This window comes from Mytilus californianus, unplaced genomic scaffold (genome assembly GCF_021869535.1).
Source record: "Mytilus californianus isolate M0D057914Y unplaced genomic scaffold, xbMytCali1.0.p SCAF_6, whole genome shotgun sequence".
NCBI classification, from domain to species: Eukaryota; Metazoa; Mollusca; class Bivalvia; order Mytilida; family Mytilidae; genus Mytilus; species Mytilus californianus.
In genome coordinates, this window is record NW_026262712.1 from 27,377,111 (window position 1) to 27,404,831 (window position 27,721).

General features: G+C 33.2%; 1 protein-coding gene across 2 annotated transcripts; it reads left to right on the plus strand.

Moving 5' to 3' along the window:
- Window positions 1-237: 237 nt before the first annotated feature.
- LOC127705025 (nuclear receptor subfamily 1 group D member 1-like) lies at window positions 238-26,265 on the plus strand. Of its 2 annotated transcripts, none has more exons than XM_052209271.1 (7): window positions 238-352; window positions 16,310-16,790; window positions 18,620-18,773; window positions 21,135-21,364; window positions 24,181-24,409; window positions 25,054-25,272; window positions 25,979-26,265. In XM_052209271.1, exons 2-7 carry the CDS (start codon window positions 16,311-16,313, stop codon window positions 26,218-26,220), a joined length of 1,554 nt encoding a protein of 517 aa, XP_052065231.1. In that variant the 5' UTR covers window positions 238-352; window position 16,310; the 3' UTR covers window positions 26,221-26,265. The 2 variants fall into 2 exon arrangements, with proteins under 2 accessions (XP_052065231.1, XP_052065232.1); XM_052209272.1 differs by lacking the exon at window positions 238-352 and adding an exon at window positions 1,831-3,191.
- Window positions 26,266-27,721: the final 1,456 nt, after the last annotated feature.

The window sequence follows — 27,721 nt, forward strand, 5'->3', positions numbered from 1 at the left end:
GACGTTAAGAAACCAACAATCAAAACAATTTACCCATCATTTCGTTAACTTGATAATTTTTGTACCTTTCGTAAATGCTCTACATCAAATATCTATCAAGGACAGATATGATGCAGTAAAATAAGATAACACTTATTGTAATATATACCCATCTGTTTTAATCAGGTCATCATTGTGTACGTCATATGTATATATATCTATATACCAAATAAGGTCATTTGACCTCAATTTGCGTTATACGATCACGTGATAATGTGATGTCAACAAAACGAAGGCTAAGAATATTTTGTGATACCTTGGACTAAGCTAATTTGTCAATACTAACGAAATGAGACAACCTGAAAATAAAGAGGTAAACATTAAAACTTATAAGTTACATTCCAAACTCGTTCAGTTCATTTGTAGTCACACACATTAGCTACTTGGCCGACATTTTTTCTTCGGGTAGATCACTGTAACCGTAAACGTATTGATTAAAAGTTCAACTAAAAAAAATTAAATCTTGAATGAAATAAACATCTGTTGATGTTTTTTCAGGTACGTGTGTGTTTATTCAAAATAGAAATAAAAACATTACAAAATGTGTATTTATTTTTTTAATAAGTACTTTTGTACTGGAATTTCATTTTAAATCTATATAGAATAATAACAATTGGAATGTATCCGGGATTTTGTGAGATCAGAATAATAAATTCTTGTACCCGGAAGCTTATTTGCATTAATCCATGTCACTGATCGGATAAGGAGTAGTTACAAAGTTGAATGTACAATATCAAACTTCAAAATATTTCATGTTAATCATCAAAATATATAAATGTACATTGATTTATTGTACATTTATACATTTGAATGAAAACTTCATGTATTTCTATCGTCCGTTCAATGCATGAACTATTTGCCACTGGACATTAAACAACCAACAACACCAATCAATCATGTATTTCTATGATTATCATTCCAGTAACTGCGCACTGTTACGATACAATTAAAAAAATATGTATTTATGTAACTATATACTCAAACGCTAACGTAAGTGTTTGAGTACACACAGATATTTATATACAAAAACAAAGTCTGTCCTCAGATTTCCAAAGACAGGAGACTTAATTTGGTGCTCAAAAGCATTGATTTTTGAAGGACGTACCACCATACCAAGATCATGGAAAATATAATGCAATTATTAATATCAAACTGTTTGAACTTTAAGACCTAAATACAAGATTATATTCTGCTTCCACGTCCTGTAACCACTCAAAGGTGACCGGGTAATAGAAATATCATCACTTTGCCCGGGTCTTCTCCCGACCGGCAGTAGAACCCTTGCCTAAGTGTTGCGTCCGATTGATTGTGTGGGATGTATAAATACACACCAACGTCTTGTCAGAATGGGGACGTTAACTCCAATGCTTCGTTTAAAGATAGTGCCACGATCTGTGCACGTGAAGAACCCTTGCAAAAACTCGTTGACGGTCCTTGGGTAACCTTTTGCAAGGCTAAATTTCTGCCTTATCCAGTATATTCTCATTTTCAAGTGGCAGTTCAAATTTCCCGCCATTTATCCTGGTCGTCCCCTATAACAAGACCTAACTATTGTTCTTTATTGTTAATTTACACTCGTCCTGAACATGCATGAAATATTTGCCACTGGACGTTAAGAAAACAACAATCATTGATCAATCAATCTCATCCTGTAACCCTGATCATCGACCTCTGATTTATAAATCCAAAAGTATGTAAGATTTTTTATCAATATTTTTATTTCAATTTATGGGATGAACAGCTCAAGGCCACCAATATGGGGGTGGGGTGGGTGGGGGGAATTAAAAACTCGACCACCGCGAAATAGCCAACTGTGCTGGACGGCGTTAAACACCAATCAATCAATGGATAAATCCTCTCATGTTATCGGATATGTCTATAAACCTACTGTTCGACAATTTTTAATCACCAAAAAACTGACATATCTCATTCGCCGTTTCAGGAATATGGGAAATTTCGTTCTTCGTATCCGAATATGATAATAACGTCACGTCATTGGTTAAATGTCCATGGTTTAGGACGTTTTAAACCAACCACAACGTTTTGATGTACGCTTTTGAAAACATTACCCAGAATGCAGTAACGGCAAATGAACAACAGCCTGCTTCGACTTAAATTATAACTTAACCGACAGACGGTGACTGAGTACGGATGACACCGAGACAATTTCAACTAATGTAAAACAAGTGCAGACTGAGGCTCGTAAACTCTGCAATCAAACACAGAACTTCGGGAAATTTAGGAGAGCCGACGTTTTTGCCTCGGAATTTGAAGACAGTTTGTTATCATTACTAATACATGTACTTTAGCATTCTCAGTTTTTAAATGTCTTCCCAGGGTTTTGAGCTATGGTTCTGTGTTAAAGGTATCATCACCGTTATTTTTATTAAAATAAGGTTCCTGCAACCACATATTTCTTTTGTTTTAAACCGTTTCATAATTCCCATACAAACATATGCATAAGAAAACGGAAGATAGATTAACTTTAAGGTAACAAAATGTTGTGATTCCAGTCTCCCTACCTACCCGAAACTTGCATGCCTACCCTTACACTTTCTATCGACAAATTTGGTTGAACACTGGTTAAGACCAGAACAGTTCCCTATATGAGTCTTCGTAAAATATTTAAGCAAAAAAAAAAAAAAAAAAATTACCTAAATAACCTACCCAATTTTCAAACTATTAAAAAACGAAAACTGTTGCCAATTTATGGGGACTCAAGCTGTTCAGTTTTTACCATTTCTTTCCGTACTGACCAATTTGAAATTGTCTGACATCTCAGACTTTTGAATTTTGACTTCTTTTAAATGAAATCTCTGTTGTCGCCACTTAAATGAAATTTCTCTGTAAACTGTGGATACATTTCATATTTTAGTAAAAAATAGAAATGGTTAAACTTCCATATAAGGAGATAAACCTTCTGTTCAAATTGCGTCACAAAGTAAGTAAGTTTAAATACACCTATTATTGTACTTTGTTACTTACAAAATACTGATAAGGGCTTTACTTGGTCAAATCAAGGCCAACAAGATAAAAAGTGATAAAACTATAAATTGCAACTAAGAAGTTGCCTCCCCTTTGTCAGAGTTCCGGAGTTTCTTTGACAGCCATATATTTGGAGTTTCTTTTATAGCCATATTTGGCATTATAAAGTAAGTAATTTATTTATTTATTTATCTTTTTTCTGATAAATTGTGATTTTAGGATTAGATTGTTTAAAGCTTTCATGACAGGATTTTGGCACATTTTAACATGAATCTGGATTTAAATGTAATCCTATGAGCTATTCTACACAAATAGGGACCATACTTCACAGTGAGTTTTTACCACTTGAAATCTTTAAAAAAACAAACGGTATTTTAATCCCAAGCCTTCATTGTATGAGCACACAGTCAGTCTATGTGCATTTTTGGAAATAAAGAGTAACGGCTGCTGTACATGCTCGTTGTATTTTTTAAACTGACCGAGTCAAAATAGTAAATTATATGAAACCTTGTGGAATTTGAATATTAAAGAGAAAAATATAATCTTGAACGGTACTTCATCATCTTTAGAACATTATATATATTGAACTAGATAGAATCCAAATATATATTATAACTTTGAAATGGTATTGCATTTACATGCTTTTGAAAAATCTTTCATCAATTGACATCTGGAACAAAAAAGAATATTATTATTTATTTCGTACGTAAATCAGTTAGAGACCATATATCTGAGAATAATAGGTTTGGAATGTTTTTCAATTTCATATCTCTTTGGTCTTTAATTTTTTTCGAACTGTGTAGTACCTGCACATGTATATTGATCTAATCATGAAGTAAGCAGTGATACAATTTTCACTTATTATTTTACCACCGAGTCAGCAAAATCATAAGTATCTGAGGCATTGTTCTCAATTTTATTTATTTCTCCATGATAGCTCATGTGGGTATTTTTGTAAAAAAAATAAATAATATGGTTTAAATATTTATCAAATTATATGAAAAGCGTGGGGTACTGGATGTCTCAGCTGCTCACCTCTACCACAAAAGGATTGGACCCCTTTTCCGAGCGACATCTTAGCAGCTGTTTGTTTGGGTCTCAGACCGAAACTGTTACCCAACGAAATGATGAATTTTTCGATTGTTCTTTTGTTTTTTGGTATCTTTTAGTCGCATTTAATGATTTAACAAAAATATAGTGAAATGTCGATTTGACTATAGACCAGTATTGTTATCCTCTATTCGTAAAAAAGTGATTCAGCAGTGGCGGATCCGGGGGTTGGACCCCCCCCCCCCCCCCCTTTTGACGATCACTACTTTTGAATGGGAACATATGGTTGGAACCCCCCCTTTTTTTTTAGAATGGCTGGATCCGCCCCTGTTGAATCAAATGTTACCCGTATCATACCAACGGAGACAACCAGACTAGAAGATTAATGTCCATCTGATGTACTTTTGTAAATATAAACACTATAACACGCGATCGAATTGTGATTTTAAGTATCATACTAATGTCGTCAGGCAGACTATTTGTTTTGCAAGTACATCTGTTACTAAGTAATTAATCTATCAGCTTCATTTAATATCGCTTTTCGATAATGTCGTGTCATGAATCTTGAGTTCAAAGTGTAACACGAGTTACTCCCCTACCGCTGGTACCAGGGGTAATGATTTCTTCACAATGCTGAGTTACTTTATGGTTTTGTATTGTTTTTATTTGTTTGTTTGTTTTTCATATTTATACTTGAGGTGGAATTCACTATATATGTTAGACTAGTCGTAATTTAGAGGCTTTTACAAGTGCTTGCTTGTTACACATTTCTTCGATAGTACGATTTCCCCCCATTTTAATGGAGTCTCGTTAACACCTACTCGACATTCTCTTATCTCTTTTAGTAAGTATCAATTCTACTTCGTATGTATACCATCGTTATAGAAGTCTTATCCCTAAGTATGTTTTATGTATAAGTTTTACTTTTATTTAAGTAAGGTACAGCTTGCAATGTGTTTGACACATGTGTTTAGAACAACCATACCATATTAGATGAATAACAGCAATCAAATCGCTTGTCATGTGCTTTTGGTTTGTCAAGTATGTGTATAAGGAATATGTGGTACAGATAAATACACCATATATCCTTTTTTTGCCTTAAAAGAACAGATAAAGCTTTTTAGATCAACTTCTCATGACCTCGAGGGAGTTAAAACCTTACGTGTAATACATTTACATGATCTTAATGAACCCCCTTTAATTGACCTTTTTAGTCCATAAAGTTGTCCATTTTTGTGAGTAATCAGCAGACGACTTAATCGTAGATAACCGGTTAGAACTGGATATATATCAGCTTTTGATAAGGGTCTGGGCTGTGGGTCCTTCATTTCTGTATTCTTTATAATTTTTTTTATGTCATTTTCTATATTCTTTATATTTTCTCCTATTATTCTCTTTTCTTTATGTTTGAGCACCCCATTATTCTGTATTCTCTTTTTTTGCCCATTTTTCTATATTCTGTATTTATTTGGCACTTTATTCTGCACTTTTTACCCTTTATTCTCTATGTATTCTGTAAAACCCATCAAGACCCTCTTGGATGATTCGTGTATGAGAAGGTGCGTTCGGAAATATGATATTATTTGCTATACCCCATGCTGTTGATTGCACTTCAAATGTTTAATTGATCTGAGAACCAATGAAATTGCTCTCATGGTTTTTTCAATAGACAAACTGATATAACTGTATTGATTTTTGTAAAAACTTGTTTTAAATTTCTTCTATTGAGTAGTCAACATGAAAAGCAAATATTTGATATTTGATTTATGGTACTTTATGAATTATTTAAAGTCACCCGACACCGATCTAATCTTCTTTTTTTATATAATGTTTATGTTAATAGATCGGGGTTGATGGATGGTTGCTAAAAAAACTTGGGTAAAACAGGCCAAGTATGTCAATTTGACCTTTAAGTGTTCCATATATGGGCGTTTTCTCTTCTAAAAAGCGCATCACCTAAAAAGGAGAAAACTAGAAGCAACCGGGTATTAGTTTTTTTTAAATTAACTTAAGGTGCCATTAGGAAAAAGATATGACTCAAATAAATACAAGTATTTATTAGTCATGCTAGTAGGAGAGAAACTGCGAGTGATTTATAAAGCAAATGTTTATTTTTTTTTATTTCCTTACGTCTTGAACATGCACGATATATTTGCCACTGTACTTAAAGCAAACACACAAAAAAACCTATTGAATAAAGTGACATTTTTTTTAGAAGTGACCGCGAGTGGTCTAATTAGTCGAACTACAGTAACTGTATCACTAGCCTGTCAACCTTGAGGTTGTCAGTTCGAATCCTGCACGTTGCAGGTGCGCTCGACTCCAATCTTAATTGACTAGGATTGACAGTTTTCCAACAGAATAATAATAATAATAATAATAATGATAATAGTAATGATATTAATAATAATAATAATAATAAGAAGAAAAAGACAAAAACAAAAGACATTTTAACCTAAAGACAACCACTGGTTCTCTCCGGGTTCCTCCACTAATATAAACTGACCGCCAAAAAATAGCACAATAGAGCTGAAAGTGGCGTTTACCACCAATCAATCAATCAACTTAAATAAGTGGAGTATCCTGAATTCTTGGGACGAATTGATCCTTTGGAATATTTTACAGCTTGTACAATCTTTTGGTCTGGAATAATTTAATGCTTGTACCATCTTTTGCTTTATATCTAAAAGCATTTAAAAATCCTGCTTAAAGTCTGACTTTAGTTTCAGATCACCGAAAACATATTTGTAATTCACCAATCTCGTTTCTGTGACGAGAATGGACGAATTTCTATTGTTCAAAAAAGTTATATACAGACGTTTTATATGCTGTCCCGATAAAACAATGATTTTCGTGGCTCTGTTTTATATTAGCATATATATGGGTTATTGGCCCATGCTTCCCATTTCTTGTAATCTGCAAAACAATGATTTGCATGGCTCGAGTTTATATTTACACATATAAAGATTGTCGGCCCATGCTCCCAATTTCTATTCTTTCCAAAACTTTGAATTTTTCGCTCTTTCGTGTCCTGTACTTTAAACCCAAGAAAATGGTCAGTTCGATGCGGTCAGAAAACCATATCACTCATTATAGTGTAGACTAGTAAGTGAAATTATCAATTCACATTTGTATTAGAATCTCTGAGGTTAAGATTATACGAGGTCAGTGACCTTCACCTAGATCGTATAGATAGGCCCAAATCTAAAAGTATATCAACAGTTAACGAGTACCAATTCATTTGATTTGTCTGTCGTTTGTCCAATGACTTATACAACACAAGATAATGATAAAAGTTTTGACAAGTTTTTACAAATATAGGTTATCTCGTTGAGAAGATCAGTAAGTAAATATTTTATCTCGGATAGAATTCAGAAGGAAGACGGATTGAAATCCACTTTAGATTTGGAATTGAAAAGTTTATCATAATCGTTGTATGCGCTATATTTGAATGAGTAGTATTTAAGCCTGAAATATTTGCAAGGTAAGGCCGTTTGTTGTATTAATGTACCAGTTACATCGATAAAAACAGATGAAGGCAGCATCCGAACGACCTGAAAATGATCAACATGTACATTGAGAGATCCACTAATTGTCTTCAACAATAGATAAGTTTCTAGATGAATATCGAGCTCTAAATTCTCCATAGTCTAGAGAAGTTGTGGTGAACACACAATTCTTTTAATAATAATAATAATAAAAAAAAATTAATAATAATGATAATAATAATAATAATAATAATAATAATAATAATAATAATAATGATAAGCATCATCGTCATATATTTTAACCTAAAGACAACCACTGGCGAGATTACAGGCTTTTGTATAGGCACATGTTCATGTAGTTTAAAATTATTTTATGATCACACAAGCAACTACCTTACTATTTCGATAAGTATAATAACAAAATATATATTTAAAAAAAAGTTCAAAAAGGATAAGAGAAGATGGAGCATTTCACTCTGCAATACCGGTATAACTTTAAGACAGGAGGAAAAAACCGCTCAGTCACAGTATTGTCTCGCTTCTTCATTTTGTAAACGGACGGCTATAGATACGTAAACTGCATATCTGGATAAAATTTAAACTAAAACCGGTGAAAAGGAGATGACTCTTGTTTTGGTTGCACGCTAAAAAAACTATTGTTCATCAATGATTGTGATCTTTCAGAAATGCCATTTAGTTTTCACGCTTCCGCAGTTCGTACACTCACCACCCCATCAGCTTCGTAAGCACTTTTGTAATTCAAGTACTTAACGTTTAACAAACATAAGCCTTTACATGTACTAATTGGGTCTGTTTCAATCAGCCTACCTGTTAATTGACTATTGTCCAGTGGCAAATATTTTCTGCATATTCAGGAAAAGAAAATAATAAGTAGGTTTTGGAAAGTGTGTCGATCGGTATGAAGGGTGGGGAATTGTCACTGTCATCTACAAAGGATATCTAGTATTTGCGGCAGAATATTTTGCCATGCAACTTGCCTTCGGACCCCTTCAAGAGCTGATGTGGGTTTTAACGTGCAGAAAGTATCGTACTCCCTCCAAACAAGGCATATGATTTGTCGTCCCCATTCCGACCGAGCGTGGCTGCGGATTTGTACGGCTCGCAGACCCGAGGGGCCCTGCACTTGCGACTAAATGCCAGATTGGATAAGTCCATGTGAATATATGTGTATACGCAAGTCACCTGGGGTAGCTATTGGTACTTTCCACAAACCGAGTTTGGCATTGTTTATATACCACTTGCAGGTTTTTGGCTGGTCCTTTTGTAAGGGTAAAACTGAAAGAACCTGCCATGAATGCGCGACATTTTAAATTACATATCTTAGCAAAACAAATTCTTGCAAACAGCGAAGAAGTTTCTTTATTGTAAAAACACAGTAAGATTCGTGTTTTATATAAACTCTTTCTGACGTTTCTGTTTCTCATGCTTCATAGATATAAAAGTCCATGATCGCGTATGCTCTCTAAGCAGGGGCTCAGTTTGAAATAGAAGGACCAATTCCCAAAATATAGTTTTAGATTGTAGACGCTTATGAAAGCTATCAATTAAAAAAGTAAATCTTAAGAAAGCGAAATATAGACCCAATGTATATACTTCAATTTTGCATTTCAGACTTTACACTCAGTTTACGTAAAATATTTCAATAGATATAAGAAGATGCGGTATGAGTGCCAGTGAGACAACTCTCCAGCCAAGTCACAATTTGTAAAAGTAAACCATTAAAGGTCAAAGTAAGGCCTTCAACACGGAGCCTTGGCTCACACCGAACAGCAAGCTATAAAGCGCCCCAAAAATGACTAGTGTAAAACCATTCAAACAGGAAAACCAACGGTCTAATCTATATAAAAACTTTTCTTTAAAATGTACTATTTTTACAAATTATTTTCATGTATTTCTAAGTGGACCAACTTGAAGAATCCCTAGTTGCTTAGTATTTATATATATACGCAAGTACCTTGAGCCTGTCACGACTTTTTAAAGCGTATTTATATATTCTTTAACAAGGATATCCAATTCAGTTGACCGTTTTCGGGTACAACATTTTTCTACTGCACGATTATCTGTTTAAATGCATAATTATATGTTTTAAATGATTTTAAGATCATACGATCATATGAAAAGGCTTTATGTTGACATAACTTGATGACGTTGTCGTGTAATTCTACAGCAGTTCTCTTGTATGTGTAACATGGTATACATTGTACCAAAATGTCCTGTGTGTAAAAAGACCCGGTAATATTATGTTCCGCTAATGATGTAATACAAGTTTTTTTTTAGATTGATTTTTTTTCTGACATGCACTGACATTCAATAAGACCTACACTGTACGGTTGTTAATCAGCAATCTAAATTTGGAATTAGGTGCAAGTTAACTTATATGTGAAAACTTTAAAAGCACTACGCCGGTAACAACCCGGAGAAGGATGTGTCGCCCTTCTAGGACTCGTTATTTCTACCTAAGCTGACCAGTCTTTGCTCAAACTCTTAAATGACGCGTACCTAGTGGGTAAGCAGTAAACACCAATTATATTTCGTTTGATTTGACCGGGAATCAAATCCACGACTTTCCGTAATCAAACCGAGTCTGTTACAACGAGACCCATGTTCCTTTGCTTTTTGTGTGTTGTTTTCTGATTTTGTGTCATGGATGGATACCCCATATCCTTTGTTTGTCTATTAATGTTGTAAATCTCGTTGCCATACCCCAACTGACAGATGAATTTGTATTATTGTGATTTCTTTAAAAGCTTTGAGCCTCTGGTTTATATCAGGTGCGGTTTAAAGATTTTGAAAATAGGGGGGGGTGGGGAGGGGTTGGGGGGGGGGGGGGGGGGGGGGGGGGGGAGAGTTGTAAGCCAAAGTTTGTTGGGATACTTGTAAAAAGTTTATGCATTTATCATATATGAAGATTTATAAGGAGGCCCGGGCCCGCCTTAATCCGCCTCTATATATGTCAATGACAATTCAATTCTATTGTTAGAACTAAAAAAAAAGTACTCGACACCCATCTGCGTCAGACGTATGAATTTACAATTAGTGATCACATGGTATGGGTTGGTCTAAATAACATGCATATTTTAATGTCGAATAACACAACTACAATACTAGAATACAATGGTACATGTTTGTGATAGTCTCTTACAACACTATATTGTTATCAGACGGATCTCAACTGATCTAATTATTGTTTGCATGGTATTCAGAAGACTATGGTTATTAAATTACGGTAATATTTGACGTCAGTGACTTCTGATTTTAAAGGGTTCTATTTATAGCTGAAGTGTGACAATGACAAGATAAAAAAAAATAATAAATTGCCTTATCTATCATAATAGGTTAAGCTGACATCTCTGTGTTGGTCAATGACCCTCATAAAGGCCTATCAAACTTTCGAGATGTCGGGTAGTGGCCATTTGTGACCTATATGTAATCTATATGTAGCCACACCATATATATATATATATAAAACTTCAAAATATAATAATTTGTGAGGGTCTTGTTGGGGGTCAGGTCTTCACTTCTGTATTTTTCATCTTTTTATGCCATTGTTCTCTATTCTTTATTTTTTATCAACCCAGTATTTCCTTTTCTGTATACCCCATCGAGACCTCCCTTTATCAAAAGGGGTCAACCACAAAAATATGGATATCTTAATTATTTTACCCTGTTTTCAATGGAATAAAAAACTTTGAAATTATAGTTTATTTTACACAAAATGCGCTTGTGAATTCGAACTTAGAACTTCAAATAAAGCATGCATGCATAGTGAATCAAAACTCGAGTCGCTAAGGAACATGGGTAACTCACCTGACACTAACTCAATGAACTTCTGCAAAGCTAAAAATAAGAGGTATTTTGCTCATTTGCGTATTTATCATGGATCCAGCTGATTGAATCAATTAAGCAATTTAATTATTTTGAATTTAAAAGGTTCTCTTATTGCCTTGAACTAGCTTTCAGTAACTGTGAGTATTCTTTGGTCGGTACTTTCTGTTTTTGTCTGAATGTTAGTTGTTTTTGGGTTCCGTGTCAGTCTGTTGAGTCAATCCATTTCAAAATCATTTGTACAGTTTGTTCTTATGTTGTTCTGCTACATCACTGTCTTCGGTTAGGATTGAGTACTAAAAAAATGACTGTTTAACCCCGCCACATTCTATGTGTGCATGTTCCAAGTCAGGATCCTATAATGCAATGGTTGTCGTTAGTTGCTGTCAGGATCCTATAATTCAATGGTTGTCGTAAGTTGCTGTCAGGATCCTATAATTCAATTGTTGTCGTTAGTTGCTATCTGCAATACTATTATAGTTTTGTCATAAATCAGGCCCCCCTTTTTTTTTCTTCGTTTTACATGTTGTAGTAAAGTCGGGACCAAGGCCGTACCGGTGACCTGCAGTTGCTTACATCTGCGTCATTTGGACATTGGTGGGTAGTTGTCTTATTGTCACAATCATACCACATCTCCTGATTTTAAAGACATATTATAAGATGTATAGGCGAAATCCCGAAAACCTTGACGTCTCTTTGAGAGTGATCGGTTAATTGATGCTTCACGTCCAGTGGTTAATATTACATACAATTGAAAATGGAAATGAGAAATATGTCAAGGAGACAACAACCCGACCAAAGAGCAGAAAACAGCCGAAGGCCACCAATGGGTCTTCAATGCAGCGAGAAAATCCCGCACCCAGAGGTGGTCTTCAGCGGGCCTCTAAATAAAATTGTGTACTAGTTCAGTGAAAATGGACGTCACACTAAACTCCAAAATATATAAATGAACTAAAATTAAAAAACATACAAGACTAACAAAGGCCAGAGGCTCCTGACTTGGGACAGGCGCAAAAATGCGGCGGGGTTAAACATGTTAGCAGGATCTCAACCTCCACTTAATCATGGGTCAGTGGTGCAACAAAACACTACAACAACTGTACAAAACAATAAACAAATTACGCATGTTATGATCAACAGCAACAAACACTCAATCACAAGCTCCAGACTTGGGACATGCACATATAGAATGTGGCGGGGTTAAACATGTTTTCATGCATATAGTAAATATTATTTAAGTCATTGAGATATGCTTATACCGGTACTTTGCACTGATCTCGACCAAATACATCTAATAAGATTTTAACGTGCATGCATGCCCACATTAAACAGACCGCAGGTAGACACATCACCCTATTTGAGCACATTATTCTGACTCTGGGTCGACCTGTCTTTGCTCTTATTCCTAAATGCTGTGAGCTTCATCTTTGTAGGAACTAATACCAATGTTATTGTCTTTGAATTTACTTATTCGGTGCGGTCCAACCGGTGACATTTCGTTCTTAAGGCGAGGCCGATACCACGAGACCACCGAAGAAGTAAAATACGCAAGGATTAAAACCATGCAAATTTAGTACATATCTGATTATCGTGAATATTAAAAACATAGACAATAAACGATATTGTGGCATGCAGATTGCTGTGTACTGACATGAATATTTTAATAAGATTGTCAATAACATAGATAACTTGAAGTGCATTATTGCGCAACATGCACATGGTCCATAAGATATCTGATAACGAGATTTAACAATGAGCAATATATTACGTAATTTCAATCTGTCATTCGATCAAAAACTAAACTGTTGAATAGAAGTTCATTTGGTAAACATGAATAAGACGTTCTTTATAAACCATGCAACACTGGATCTTGGCCCGATATCTGCATTGCGTCCCTGAGAAGTAAGCCTGTATTACAGGCTGAGAGAAAAAAAAAAAAAAACCCGATTCGGATTTAAACAGATAACAAAGTTTTTCTCGTGAAATAAAAATTCGACTTCTTATCCATATTTCAGAGCATAAATTAGTTTATGTTTCTGAATCAACAGCTAATTCCTATATTTCTAAATATTTCTGATACTGAAAAACTAGATCTAAGGTTTTTGTTAACGACCTTGACTACCCATCATATTAGTGTCTCGCACGGTCGATAAAAAACTAGTACTGCTAAAACCAAGTGAGAAAAAAAAAAACAAGTTCCATTATCAAAAAATGTGTTTAGAACTGAGGACAGGGAGTCTTGGTTATTTGTGATTGTATATAGTGTTCACTTTGTAAACAAATATGTATACACTTTATAATAAAATAAATTATTATTATTATATTAGTATGTATTCTAAACAGTTTATTTTTTGTTGTTGTTTATTATTTGTTTTTGTCATAAGTATCTTGTTTACTTATATGGCAATAAAGAATTGTTAATTATTAATATTTCCTGTCGTATTACTGATTTTCATAGATTGTCAATATTCCTTTAGTTTACTACGTGAACTTAAAATTTATTGCACGTTTTTTTTTGCACGCCTTTTAAATTGATTCACTGTACATAATTTCCTCTCGACCTAGATATATACATGAAATATATTCCACTGGGTATTCAATAATTGAGGTCAAATAATATCGTTTAAATATGTGAATTTAAAAAAACAATTATTTGAAAATTGCCTTTCTGCCATTAGGCATAAAATTGCTGTTTGTATATTATGGCACTGTTTGGTAATTTAAAAAAAAAAATGTTTCGATAATTCTATTTCTCCTCGGAATAACTGTGTTGTTATTTCAAGATATGCCTTTTTACATATTTTTAACTAAGTAATGATGTACCTTCATATTTATGTGCCAAGGTAAAGTTTCATTCTTAGTGATAAGTTGTTGTTTTACTAATTCAAAATGCCAAACAAAAATATTTTTTCGTTATGAATCCGTATTAATTATGATGTACATGTATGACGTATTTGGCACTGATTAAACAATACAAATTTTAATTACTGATAAGACACGCGTTAATAGAAATAATAATAATAGGATTAATTATAAATCCCATATTTTTTTTTTATTAATTAGCAGGATATTCGAATGAACTTATCTTATTGAGAATATTTAATACTTCGTAATAACCTAAACGTCGTTTTTTTTTCTATTTTCTATTTTCCTAAAATTATAGATATTAAAAAATCACACACTCAATGCATTTTTTTCACGGTTTAAGAAACATTCTCTTTTTAGTTAAATCCGTTTTATGGTAAATATAAATAGATTGATTGTTGTTTGCTTAAGGTCCAGTGGTAAATATGTCATGCATGTTCAGGACTTAACTACAACTACAATAATTTGGGTCCTGAATTAGGGGACGAACGGGATGATAGTCGGGTACTTTGGAATGCCAATGGAAAATGATGGTATATTGAATAGTAACAGAAATTTAGCCTTGCAACATGCAACTAACGAATCCCCCAAAGAGTTAAATCAATGTTTCTTTAACGTGTATAGAGTGTGACAATCTCTCTACACGAGGCATCGGATTTAACGTCCTTATTCTGATCGGACGTGGCTGCGAATTTATACATACTGAAGAGTTATACGGACGGTCCACTCCTGCAAGGGTTTTACTGCTGGTCAGAAGAAACCAAGGGAGGGAGGGCCATATTTCTACACCCCAGTCAATCTTTGGGGTCAACATTTACCAAATTATTTTCTTTAAGTTAAAACACAATGAGATTGGCCAAATGTATGACAAAGCATATTCATCAACTCATCATAGAGACCAGAATTAAATTTTTTTATACGCCAGAAGTGCGATTCGTCTACAAAAGACTCATCAGTAACGCTCGAATAAAAAAAGTTAAAAAGGCCAAATAAAGTACGAAGTTGAGTGCATTGAGGACACGAAATTCCGAACGGTTTTGTCAAATACAGCTAAGATTATCTATTCTTGGGGTAGACATATGTGTTAACAAACAACCACTGAACACAGCTTTTAAAACATTTTGATAAATGTATGCACTTATAAAGTATAAACCGGTCAAACTATTCTCAGCAATGAATATTCTGTAATGTATAGAATGCACTGTTAAATTACATCCTAAAATACTATCATTATCAGTTTAAAATGTGTAAGTCTCAAATATTTTGAAAAGTTTTTATTTACATCATAATAGTTTAATTTATGCATAACACCGAGGTTTTATTAATACATGTACTATTAAATTAACTGATTTAACGGAAGATGTTTAATTTTATTTTGGATAAGTAATAATGTAATATTTTACTATTTTTAAACGAAATAGACGTTAATGAAATGCTTGGATAAACAAAAATACGCTAGGGGTAACATTTTAAATTATATATTACATAACTTAATCACTATTATTTAAACCGTTATGGCAAACGTGTACCTGTTTTAACATATTTTTAAGTAATTCATTCTCTGTTAATAAAAATCAATGAATCGATTGTTGACGTCATAATAGGTATCAAAAGACTATTTTGACAACGGCCACACGATGTTATTGTTCCATGGGGCTACTTGGCCATTGATTTCCCTCCCGCAAGCCGTAACCATGTTGAGACAATTACAAACAGATTGAACTGATTGATCAATGAAATGTATTACTACCTTGAATCAGCTATTTAAAGTGTAGATTTCGCAATTCATTTCTCTCACATGATTGTGGATCATCCGATTGACGTCACAACATACTTTACGTAGTGTATTGTGCTATTAGGTTAACCCAATATTTTAATGTGTAATTCAGTAAACGGTTAACCGAACACATGATAAACTATTTTTAAATCGACAATATTTTATTTGAACAATAAATGCTTAGTAAAGCGTATATGGGATTTAAAAGAGATTAAGTTGTCCGACAAGTCACTTCTATATTTTTATCTCTTCTTTACAGAATGGATTTTTTAAAATTCTGTGATTTTGCTGTTACTGGTGAAAATGTGGCTCATAGTGTCATTTGCGAAGAAGTCGATGTGAACGAATTTGCCGATTTAACAGATTTGGATTCTTACTCTTCTTCAAGCTACAGCTCCTCAGGGAATACCAGTCCTGTGGAATATATGCAAGTTTACGATAATCAGTCCTCTGGGAGTAGCCCCGAGTATTGTCCTCAGAGTGGCATCATGGATCAGTCAATAAGCCTCTACCATGACCAAAATGGTTACCAAGAGCAGATTATTAAAAATGAAATGGAGTTTGATGATTGTAGTATGCAAACTTGCAGTTCAAGTGAAAACCAAAGAGGTGAACTTGATGACAGCAAAAAATCAAACAAGGCGGCTAATCCGTCAGACCCGTTTCTACCTCCTTGCAGAGTTTGTGGACAGAAAGCATCCGGGTTCCATTACGGTGCTAACACGTGCGAAGCTTGCAAGGTAGGTACCAATAAGTATAAATATATTTGCTTAAATGTTTTGTTTTTCTTTGTTTTTCTTGTTGTTCGTTTCGTTTGTTTGATTTGATGTTGTTGTTATTATTATTATTTCCGTTGTTTGTTATTTGTTACTTTTCGAAATATTGATTTGAGTACTCCAATTAAAAAAAAAATTGGGACTATCTTATACTGTAAAGTTCATTAGCCCAGTGTATTTTATGTTTAATTCAGTATTTTTAAGTACAATTTTGACGAACATGATTAATTTCAGACCTTTGCATTATGGACTATCATTCGATGTTTTATTTACACAAAATGGCGACCCAAATAACTAGTTATCTTTTATCATTTAAAGTCCATTTTTAATGATAGTACATACATACATGTACATGCATATATTTTATTTTTTCGAAGATAAAAAAAAAAGAATTTCGTAGCTTCTTAGTGCCATCATTAACTTATATGCAACACGATTTTTGCGTGTAATGGTTGTACATAGGTATTAAACGGTAATTGATTGATTGGTAGTTGTAAACTTGTGTCTAGTGGCAAATATCTTATGCATACTCTGGGAAAAAACAGCGATTACGATACCAGTACGTACAATGCATTATGCATGCATAGTATCTGTCCTCATGTTTAAGTGGCCTAGAAATAGAATAAAAAGAGGGGAGGGGGGATCTGAAAATGACAAACAACCCTTCTAGTCTAATAGTCTAGTATAGTTGATCAGTCTTCTCTATTATTTTCATTGTTTATTTGCATTAAATTTTGTCAGAAAGGGGTTGGAGGGATATGTACAAAGTGGTGCCCACTTTTGAAAATTGGGTGCAATTGCACTAATTCGTATTTGTCTTTTTCTCCTTTCGGCCAAGACGAATTATATATCAATATATGTACACTTTACAATAGGTACCGATTGAATCATGATCAAGCTTAACCATGTATCAAATATTGATCTTATATATGTTTTCACCAGTAATAATAAACGTGTTGCTCTTCTGCTACATGTAATAAGGGAACACAATACTGTGGTTGAAGTATACGGACAAGCAATTGATTTTTAATACATTTTGTACCTGTGTTTAGCGTTGCTAAGTTACATATTAATCATATAACACATTTTCTTGGAAATGAAAAATGAAATACCATGGAAGTAACATATTTCTATCATTAAAAGAAACCTTCTTAATTTTAATTAGACACTTAAGTGTTATAAAAGATGCTAAGAGACGTATGACAATCTGACATGAGGATCGATTTCTGTAACGCAAAATGGGCGGGGTTTGTCAAAAAAGCGAAATAACTATCGCAAACGCAAATACACAATAATCTAACCAGAAATCACATGCTAAAACAGTGAATTATCTGAAAGAGATCGGGTTTGCTGAATATCAGTTTTTTAGAATATTTTCTATACAACACTGACATATATATATATATATATATATATACTTAACTTAAGTAAGCATTGGAAACCCTTTCTCACTACTTACAAGATGGAACTTGAATATGCATGAAATACTGGCCACTGGGCATCTACCAATCTACAAATTAAGTAAGCTTTGGAAACCCTTTCTCAATACTTACAAGATGGAACTTGAATATGCATGAAATTCTGGCCACTGGGCGTTTACCAATCTACAATCAATCAATCAATATTATTCTGCATTTAAATACAGTAGTCTCATTATATACTGATCTTTTATCTTCAGTCAATCACTGACGTAATCAATCAATCAATCAATCAATCGATCAAACTTATTTGATTAACATTTACACTTCGATCTGCATTGGTTTTAAAACTGACATTTTTGTTCATTTTTATAGGGATTCTTTAGAAGAAGCATTGTAAAGATAATCAAAAAGAAAGAAACCTACAAATGCAGCAAGGATAAAAACTGTCCCATTGGTCCCGGAAGAAGGGCAATGTGTGCCTTCTGCAGATACAAGAAATGCTTAGATATTGGAATGTCACAAGAAGGTACGAATCTCTTTCATCACCTCTTGGAACTTTCTTTCATGGAACAATAGTAAGACAAGCGAGAGACGTTGGACCCTTTACTTTATATTATTAATCACTACATACAGATCTGTACAACATTCTTTTTAAAATAAAGATAAGGAGATGTGGTATAGTTGCCATGAGACGCTTTTCACCAGAGTTCAAGTAACAAAGATATAATCAATAAGAGGTCACCGTACGTCCTTCAACAATGAAAAAGAACATACTGTATAGTCAGCTATAAAAGGCAACAACGCCTTAAAAGCGATTTAGGAACCCTCATGAATCAAAAGGGGCCATAGCTTATAGAGTTCTTTTTTTCAAGTTTTGAATAAATACTATCTATGACAGAACAACTTTTAACTTTTGCTGTTGTAAGAATCCAATTTGTTTACATCGCGTTCAAAAAAGTCATTCCCACGAATGTCAAGAAGTACCCTAGTCCTACATGTATACATGCACTCATTTCACTTGTATTCGAGTTGAAATATTCTGTTATTTGCAAAATATGTTCAATGCAAAAACCAACAGTTCAAGCCTTAAATTTTTCCCTTTGCGTCTTTCTATGGATATCATGCAACATAACAGAACTTTAAAAGAAATTTTATAAAGAGGGTCTGTAAAGGGGATTTGTGTCAGAGTAGAGTAAAATAAAAGTTCGAAGAGCTGCGCATACACTTTTTTTGTTGTTGGATTGTTCATTTAATTTTTACGTATTTGAACTAAACACAGCCGCTCAGAACGGATACACATGAAATATGAATTAACAATTTACCTGAAAATACTAAATTTCCCACCTCCTATGAAGGTTAATTGGTCAATATTCCCTTTCGGATGAATTAATAATTAATGGAAGATTTGATAAATTATTCATTGTAAGGGTATTTTATGGTCAATTTATCAATTATTCACACCATTCATATTATTACAAAACCTTTAATTACTAAGACGTGTTAATTAAAATCCATTGTTATCTGGAGTCAACAATTTAATCCGTGCGGAATAGTACAGAAGTCTTGTCGATTTAATTCTAGGCCAAAGTTATCTTTTTCTTTCATTCAGCGTTCATTTTCACTTGAAATATTTCAGAATTTTTATTTTTGATTTTTTAACATATTTTAATAATAATCAGCTATTATAATTATAGACCTTAAACTGTCATTAGAACCAAATGAGAAAGGGATATTTTGATTTAATCGAGAACTTAGGAGTTTTAGGGAACATAAAATGTTTAAATTTTGAACTTCAGTAGTATTTCCCAGTGTTTTCCCTAAAACTTCTTATTTGATAGGATGATGCGAAATACTTTAATTATTGTACTCTTTAAATGTAAAGCTTTTGTGGTACAATTGGTATTACCTAAATTAATTAGAAAATATAATATTCAAAGGTTGGTGGGTAAAACTGCATGCATGAATGCTTTACAGAAACATTATAATTTGGTTTAAAATTAGATATACTAATGTGAAGATTACTCTGCTTGATAAATTCATTAAACAGAAATGATTAAGTTGTTAAAAATGGTGTGAAACTGTATGTCATGTTCAGATTACAAGTGGGTTGCTTTGTGTACAGTATAAGTACTTCCTGATCTGACCTAAATTTCACTTGACGCAAACATTAAAAAAATAAACAGACATAGGACATTCAACTTCTATATCATTTAGTCTCTGGTGGAGAGTTGTCTCATTGACAATCATTACACATCTTCTTACTTTTTTTATAATAACCTTATCATCTATGCACCGCCGTGTACATAGTCTGTTATTTTATTGTAGTCCTAAAATGGACAGTTCACGTTTTAGTGGGTTTTGGAAGCTTGCATGAGTAGCCAGAATGGGTTAAAACAAAGTATAAGAAAGCTGGTCTTCTAAGGTTCTGGAGGTGTCTGGTACTTGAGATGGGTTTTCGAGATATGGCAAGTCAAGGGTTCAAACCTCGGATCTGAATGATTATCTGGCATATCCTTTTGAAAACGTCTGATGGAACTTTACATTTGCAGCGGAATTGAAAAAAATCGAAGGTTCTTTGATTTTCCTCCGAACCTTAACTTGCCAATATTGGAAATTGCTAGTTCCAATTACCTTACCATTCAGTTGCTGAAATATTTAGTTGATCACTAGGCGGGGCTACATCACCATGCCATCTGCTCATTTGGAATTTCAATAGGAAATCACTTGAACCTTTAGTAAAAAGTGTATTTTTAAGTCTCAGACCGATTCTTCTTCGGCTAGCTTCCTTTAATTTGTCATTAGGTATTGCAGACCGTGCACACAACATTGTGAATTCGAATTGTGTGGAACACAGGAATGTATACAATTTTTGTTATTATCATTTCAGCTATCAAGACCGGACGTTACACATACGAGAAAAAGTTCAGAGATACAAAAGAAGTAATACAACTCCGTAACAAGGACCTAACGAATAATAATGATTCGGATTTGTGTGGAAATGAAACGGAACTTTTGGAATTCATAGAAAGTCTCATTAAAATACAGGAGAAGTTGGTCCCAGATTTCAGGAAAAGTTTCGAACCAAACACCTTACTTGAACAACAAAAAGAGATATTTGTAAGTTTCAATGATGTTCAGTTTGTTTAAAATCTGCTGCAACCATTTCGTGGTTTGTATTATAAGATTTAGGATGTGTTTTGGGTCTTGAAACTATCATTGAACAAAAAAATGAAGAGTTTTAAATTGTTTTGCTAAGGCCTAGGACATCCAAGACTGAAGAACAAAGAGTAGACCTTGGCTCAAGGTCACTTATACGTCTGACCAATTGATATATTCTCCTGAAGACTGCTATGTAAGCTAGCATGTGCAAATCTGGATGTAAAGAAAAAGGTTGTCAATCAATCATCTAGCAGAGCTCAAATTCGTATATCATTTTTTTCATCCTGAAGATGTTTATAAGATTGTTCGTTGTATGTTTAACATGCAGACGGCACCATCCTCTTTTTATCGGTTCTCTCCATACTTTGCATAATCATTATCAAGAAAATTACATAAATTTATATTTGTTTCGTCAACTCACATGTAAATTAATGGTAGTCTAAGCTAGATTTTTTTTTAGCAAGTCCCACTATTCAAATCGTTGGCCCTTCTTACTGAGACCAAAGATTTTAATGGTAGGACTTCCTGAAGAAGCAAATATGGTGATTGCATCTGTAGGCATTTTGTCATTTTTCTCTTTTTAAATTAGAATGAATTTAATATAGGACTCTCACCCTTTTTCAAAACCCTGGACCCCACTTGAACTATGTAGAATTATTATAACACTGGTTAGTGCAAGGCAATGTGATTAAATTACAAGTTACACTATACAGTAGAATATGCAGCCAACCGTTTCTTTTCATTTGCAGAATTCAATATAAAGTTTGATAAATCATTGATACTAAGTTATTGGTTTTAAATTTGCTATAACTGCGTAATAATTCTAGTAATTTCAAAAGTTCAGGGCCAAATTGTTCATGCTTTCTATAACTTTTAATTTAATAGGTATTTAAACATATATTTTCTGGTCGGTTGCAGCTACATGTATACACACATTTATAACATTCAATATTGAAATTTGATTAGCATTTCACAGATATGCTGAATAAATTACTACAAAAAGTATGTTTTGAACATTTTTATTATTTGCATATTTTGATGTTTAAATTGCATAAAAGTACGCTAAGCCACTATTATTTTTTTGTATTGCAAAATACATAATTATGCATTAATAAATAGACCAAAAATGTAAACATTTCTATCAAAGAAATACCATAAATTTTATTAACCATGACCATAAATAATTATATGTTTTGATGTTTTAGATAAACCTACTTTATAGCTTCTTTTTTTTATAAAACCTGGCGTTACATAATAAATAACTTACAAAAAATACATGTACTTGCATGTATTCGAAATACAAATAAAAATAATTTTATGTTTTGAAGTTTAAGATAAATCTGCTTAAGTTTTTTTTTATAAAACCTGGCGTTACATAATAAAATACTTAAAAAAATACACATGTATTTGTATGTACTCGAAATACAGACTAATTTCATTTTGTGTACGTAAATCAAATGCCAAAGGCTTATACATGTATACAATCGGCATATGAATTTAAAACTAAAAAAGGATTGTCATTTGAGAACATGCGTCAACAATAAAGCGGCTAATATATTCTTAAAGGATTTATATAATAAAAGAATGTATTTTTTTTATTTGTGAAGCCAAACGTGAAAATACGAGATTTAAATTCACATTCACACGTTCATACAAAAAAATACCCAGGGGTCAAATACATTTTTGAAACAAATACTTTAAATGTTAAGGTACATTTGATTTGTAATTATTTGTCCTTTTCTATCGTGAGAAACGTACATATAGCAATATATACACGTACATACACGTACATACAAACAGAGACATACATGGCCAAACGAATATAAGTCTCTGTATAAGGCATGCTATTTAGTAAATAATAATAATAAAGGTACAAATTTTACCGCAACAAATGCGCATTTCAACAATTAATGTCTCGAGACCAAAATATCTGAAGTTCGCTTTGGCCGCAAGGAGCGTTCGACTCCAATCTTAATTAATTAAGATTGACAGTTTCCCTGCCCAAAATCGGTGATTCTCTCCGGATTCCTCCAACTGTGAAAAGAAATACCAAAATCTAACACTAACGTTTAAGAGCTGCTTAAACTACAAAGGACCTTTAAATGATTTTCAAATTTTTATAACAGCAAATTTCAATAAAAAAAAAGTATTCGTTTCTTGTACTGGCAAATGGGCTAGTGATAACATCGGGGACTAACAGTCCAACAGCAGATTATCGACCCATTGGTAGTTATAACATTAACGGTACGAGAAAACATGTTAAATAGGAAAACAAAATGTATCCAGAATTGTTTACACATGCAATGTATGTGTCAAATATTTTAATAATAGTAGCACCAATTACGTTGATTAGATGAAGTTTATCCTATAATTCACATGCATCTCAAATTTAACAAACAACACATTATATAATATCCTAGATGAACTTTCATTTTATAGAAACATAGTCCTTTTCTGATTTGATTCCATTTAATTTAAAGAACAACTAGCGAATTACAAATGCACTTAAGTTCAAGTGTTTAAAGGATCAGTGCACGTAATTTTTGTTTGTTTGTTGAAGAAGGGATGTTTCATCTGTGAAACGGCTACGATAAAAAAAATGAAAATAACCCCTTGGACGATGCTTTTCCTTAAGATCGTATAAGTTATGTTCTACGGTGGACACAGTCAACATAATCATCTAAAAGTTTAAGAAAATACAATTATCTTCCTGCTTGTCTTCTTAGCACACGGCAATGTTCTTAATAGTATTTTTTTTTATATTTATATTTTAGTTAAAATATAAAGAAAAGCAAGAAATGTTTGGACAAATGAAATCTCTTCCTTACGATGTTTATGAAGAAGTTTATAACGAGACTGGTTTGGATCTCGGAAATCGTTTTGAAAAAATGGGAAAGATAGCTACCAGCATGGAGAAAAATATTCGCAACATTGTAGAATTTGTCAGACTTATTCCAGGTTATTCTCAGCTGTCAACCAAAGACCAGCTTCAACTAATTAAAAGTAAGTAAGAAGTTATTTTCTAAATAATAAGGTTTTGAGTTCGAACCTCGCTTTGGCAAGGTGCGTTCGACTCCAATCTAAATTAACTTAGCTTGCCAGTCAGTTTTCCTGCTGAAGGTTGTAAGACTAGTCGATTTAGGTACGCCCGAGAAAGTCAACCAACAACAAAACATAATAAAATATTAAGGTGGTACATAACCATGATAACACTACAAAGAGACAACTCTGTAAAAATCAGCTGAACGTTTTTATCACGTTCTATTGTTAGGGAAATATTAAGCTTCTCAATGATCAAAATTAGTGTTTGTCAAACTGCTATATATCCAATGAAATTTTTCCGATAAAGTGTGTGGTTCAAGTTTTTTGAAAATTTTATATTTATGTCAAAGGGTCAAAGTAAATATTCTGTCGAAATTTTATGAAAATTAAACGAGCCAAATTAATTTTAGTCAAGGTGTTTGGTACCACCTTAAGCAGTTGACATAATTTTAGATCTGCATGGAGTCTGATGAAGATCGATTTTGCTATCATTGTTTATTATCTGCATTTTTTTAAAAACTGCTATCTACCTATATAAAGTGCATCACAGTTGATAACTTGTAAGAATGACCATATAAAACAAAAGTTTATTTTTTTATTTTCAGCATGTTTTTCTGACTATTGGTTTTTAGCAGCACATAAAAGAATTAATTTAGAATTACAAGTGGTCTGTGGTTCAGTTAACGCCCACTTTGATGAACTCCTTGGATTAATGCATAAAGATTATCTGGATGAAATATGTCAGGTGACCACTAAACTACAGAAATGTAACATGACAATCGAAGAAGTCACCCTTCTGAGAGCAATTACCTTGACAGCTGGAGGTAAATATGTTTTAAAAAAATTGATATAAATTACAATTATCGAAATTGTTAGGATATTGACACATAGCAGTAGAGTCAACAATACCTACAAAAATGTACGTTTAAAAAAAATATGAAAATGATGCTTTAGAAGAGATTTTCTGAATTTATCTTCATCGGGAACGCCTTTACCACAAACAATAAAACAGAGGATGTATAATACCCAGACACATGGAGAGCTGTATGACCTAAAGGGGTCTAAGAAAATAAACAAATTAATCTTATGTAAATAACATTTTATCATTTGAACTAACTGTTGACACCAAGAAACAAATTTTCTAGCACAAGTATAATAATAGACATCTTTAAAAACATTTTTTTCTCAATAAATGAGAGGTAACTCTTAGAATTAAACTAGAAACAAAATGAGAGACATGATTTGTCCAGTTAGAATGTCAGACATTAAACCAATAGAGAGAAGAAGACCTACATTTTTCACTCACTTTTTTATTGGTTAGAAGGGAGGTTTTCTCATACAGCCAAATTCACTACACATTTTCTTCTGTTTACAAACAAACCCCCTGCACTTATTTAATATTAGAAAAACATAATTGTTTTGGGAATCGGAAATACACTCTTGAGTACTTTTGTAGCAAACTGTTGTTTTATCTAAATTCTCATGATGAAAGTTATAAACAATGTATATTGAGTTTATTTTTAATTTCAGATCGTTGTGATTTGGAAAATCCAGCAAAAGTAGAAGAAATCCAATGGAAATTAATCGGTTTTTTGAGAAGTCTTTTAAAGAAATCTTATGACAATCCCGAGCAAAGACTTTGGCAGCTTTTTGATATTATGACCTCTTTAAGAAACTTGGAAAGTGTTGCTAAAAATATTCATGAACTTAGATCAAAATGGGCTGTGATGCAGGACCACCCTTTGGTCTTAGATGTTATAAAATGTCATTAACTGTTTTGTTGTAAATAAAATGTTCAGTGTTACGTTTTCAATTAACATGATTATATTTGTTGTTTTTACAAAATATACCACATTTAAAAATACCATTGAAATCACGTAATTTCAATTAAACATCTGTCAATGAAAGTTCACTATTAATAGAACAGAAAGGATATGGGATATCAATCCTTGACAAAAAATCAGTATATGCACAGCAAAAACACAAAAAACAAAGGAACAACGCTTTTATTGCTGTTCCTCATCTCAACGTTACAATGAGGCATTCAACACGAACCAAAAAAAAAAACCACTGACACTTCACTTCAAGTTTAAGACGGTCCCTACCACCGGTTTGAGCTGATTTCATGAAAATTGATAATCTCGCCACAACTGTGAATTGAAGAAGAAAGCCATGGACTAATATAAATAACAAAAATCTGGCAAAGAAATCAAACATTAAACCTATTAAGATGAGAACAGGTTACCAAGAGCAGCACAGTCTAGTTTTGTTGATTTTTAACAGTTAAAAATCTCAATGGTAGTTTTAAGCTCGGCGTTGTTTCATAATTGGCAGCAATTTGGAATTTCTAGATGGTCTTGCAGGGAGCAAAAAAGCTTCAAACAGGTATTCAAACAGGTATTATTTATTCAGTGCCTTTGGATCTGCTATACAGTGAAACCTGTGCAAAGCGAAGATTTTGGTTTAATCAGGGTCACAAAGCATACAATTTTATTTGGCTGGATTTCAGGACATGTTTGGTTTAGACAGGTTCTCGGTTTATGCAAGATTCGGTTTAGTTTTCTAGGATATTTTAGTTCTTGTTGTAATGGAACGCCTTACATGCACTCCACCTCGAGATATTTTGCATCCGGGTTTACAATTATTACTTATACATAACAGTGAACTATTTTAGTTAACTTCTAAAAGTCATATAAAAATATCACTGAAAATTAAGGTGCAGGTGGTACATGTATTTTGAGGAACTGATTTTTAGCTCACCTGACCTGAAAGGTCAAGTGAGCTTTTCTCATCACTTTGCGTCCGTCGTCCGTCGTCCTGCGTCCGTCGTCCGTCGTCCGTAAACTTTTACAAAAATCTTCTCCTCTGAAACTACTGGGCCAAATTTGACCAAACTTGGCCACAATCATCATTGGGGTATCTAGTTTAAAAAATGTGTCCGATGACCCCGCCAACCAACCAAGATGGCCGCCATGGCTAAAAATAGAACATAGGGGTAAAATGTAGATTTTGGCTTATATCACTGAAACCAAAGAATTTAGAGTAGATCTGACATGGGATAAAATTGTTTATCAGGTCAAGATCTATCTGCCCTGAAATTTTCAGATGAATCGGACAACCCGTTGTTGGGTTGCTGCCCCTGAATTGGTAATTTTAAGGAAATTTTGCCGTTTTTGGTTATTATCTTGAATATTATTATAGATAGAGATAAACTATAAACAGCAATAATGTTCAGCAAAGTATGATCTACAAATAAGTCAACTTGACCAAAAT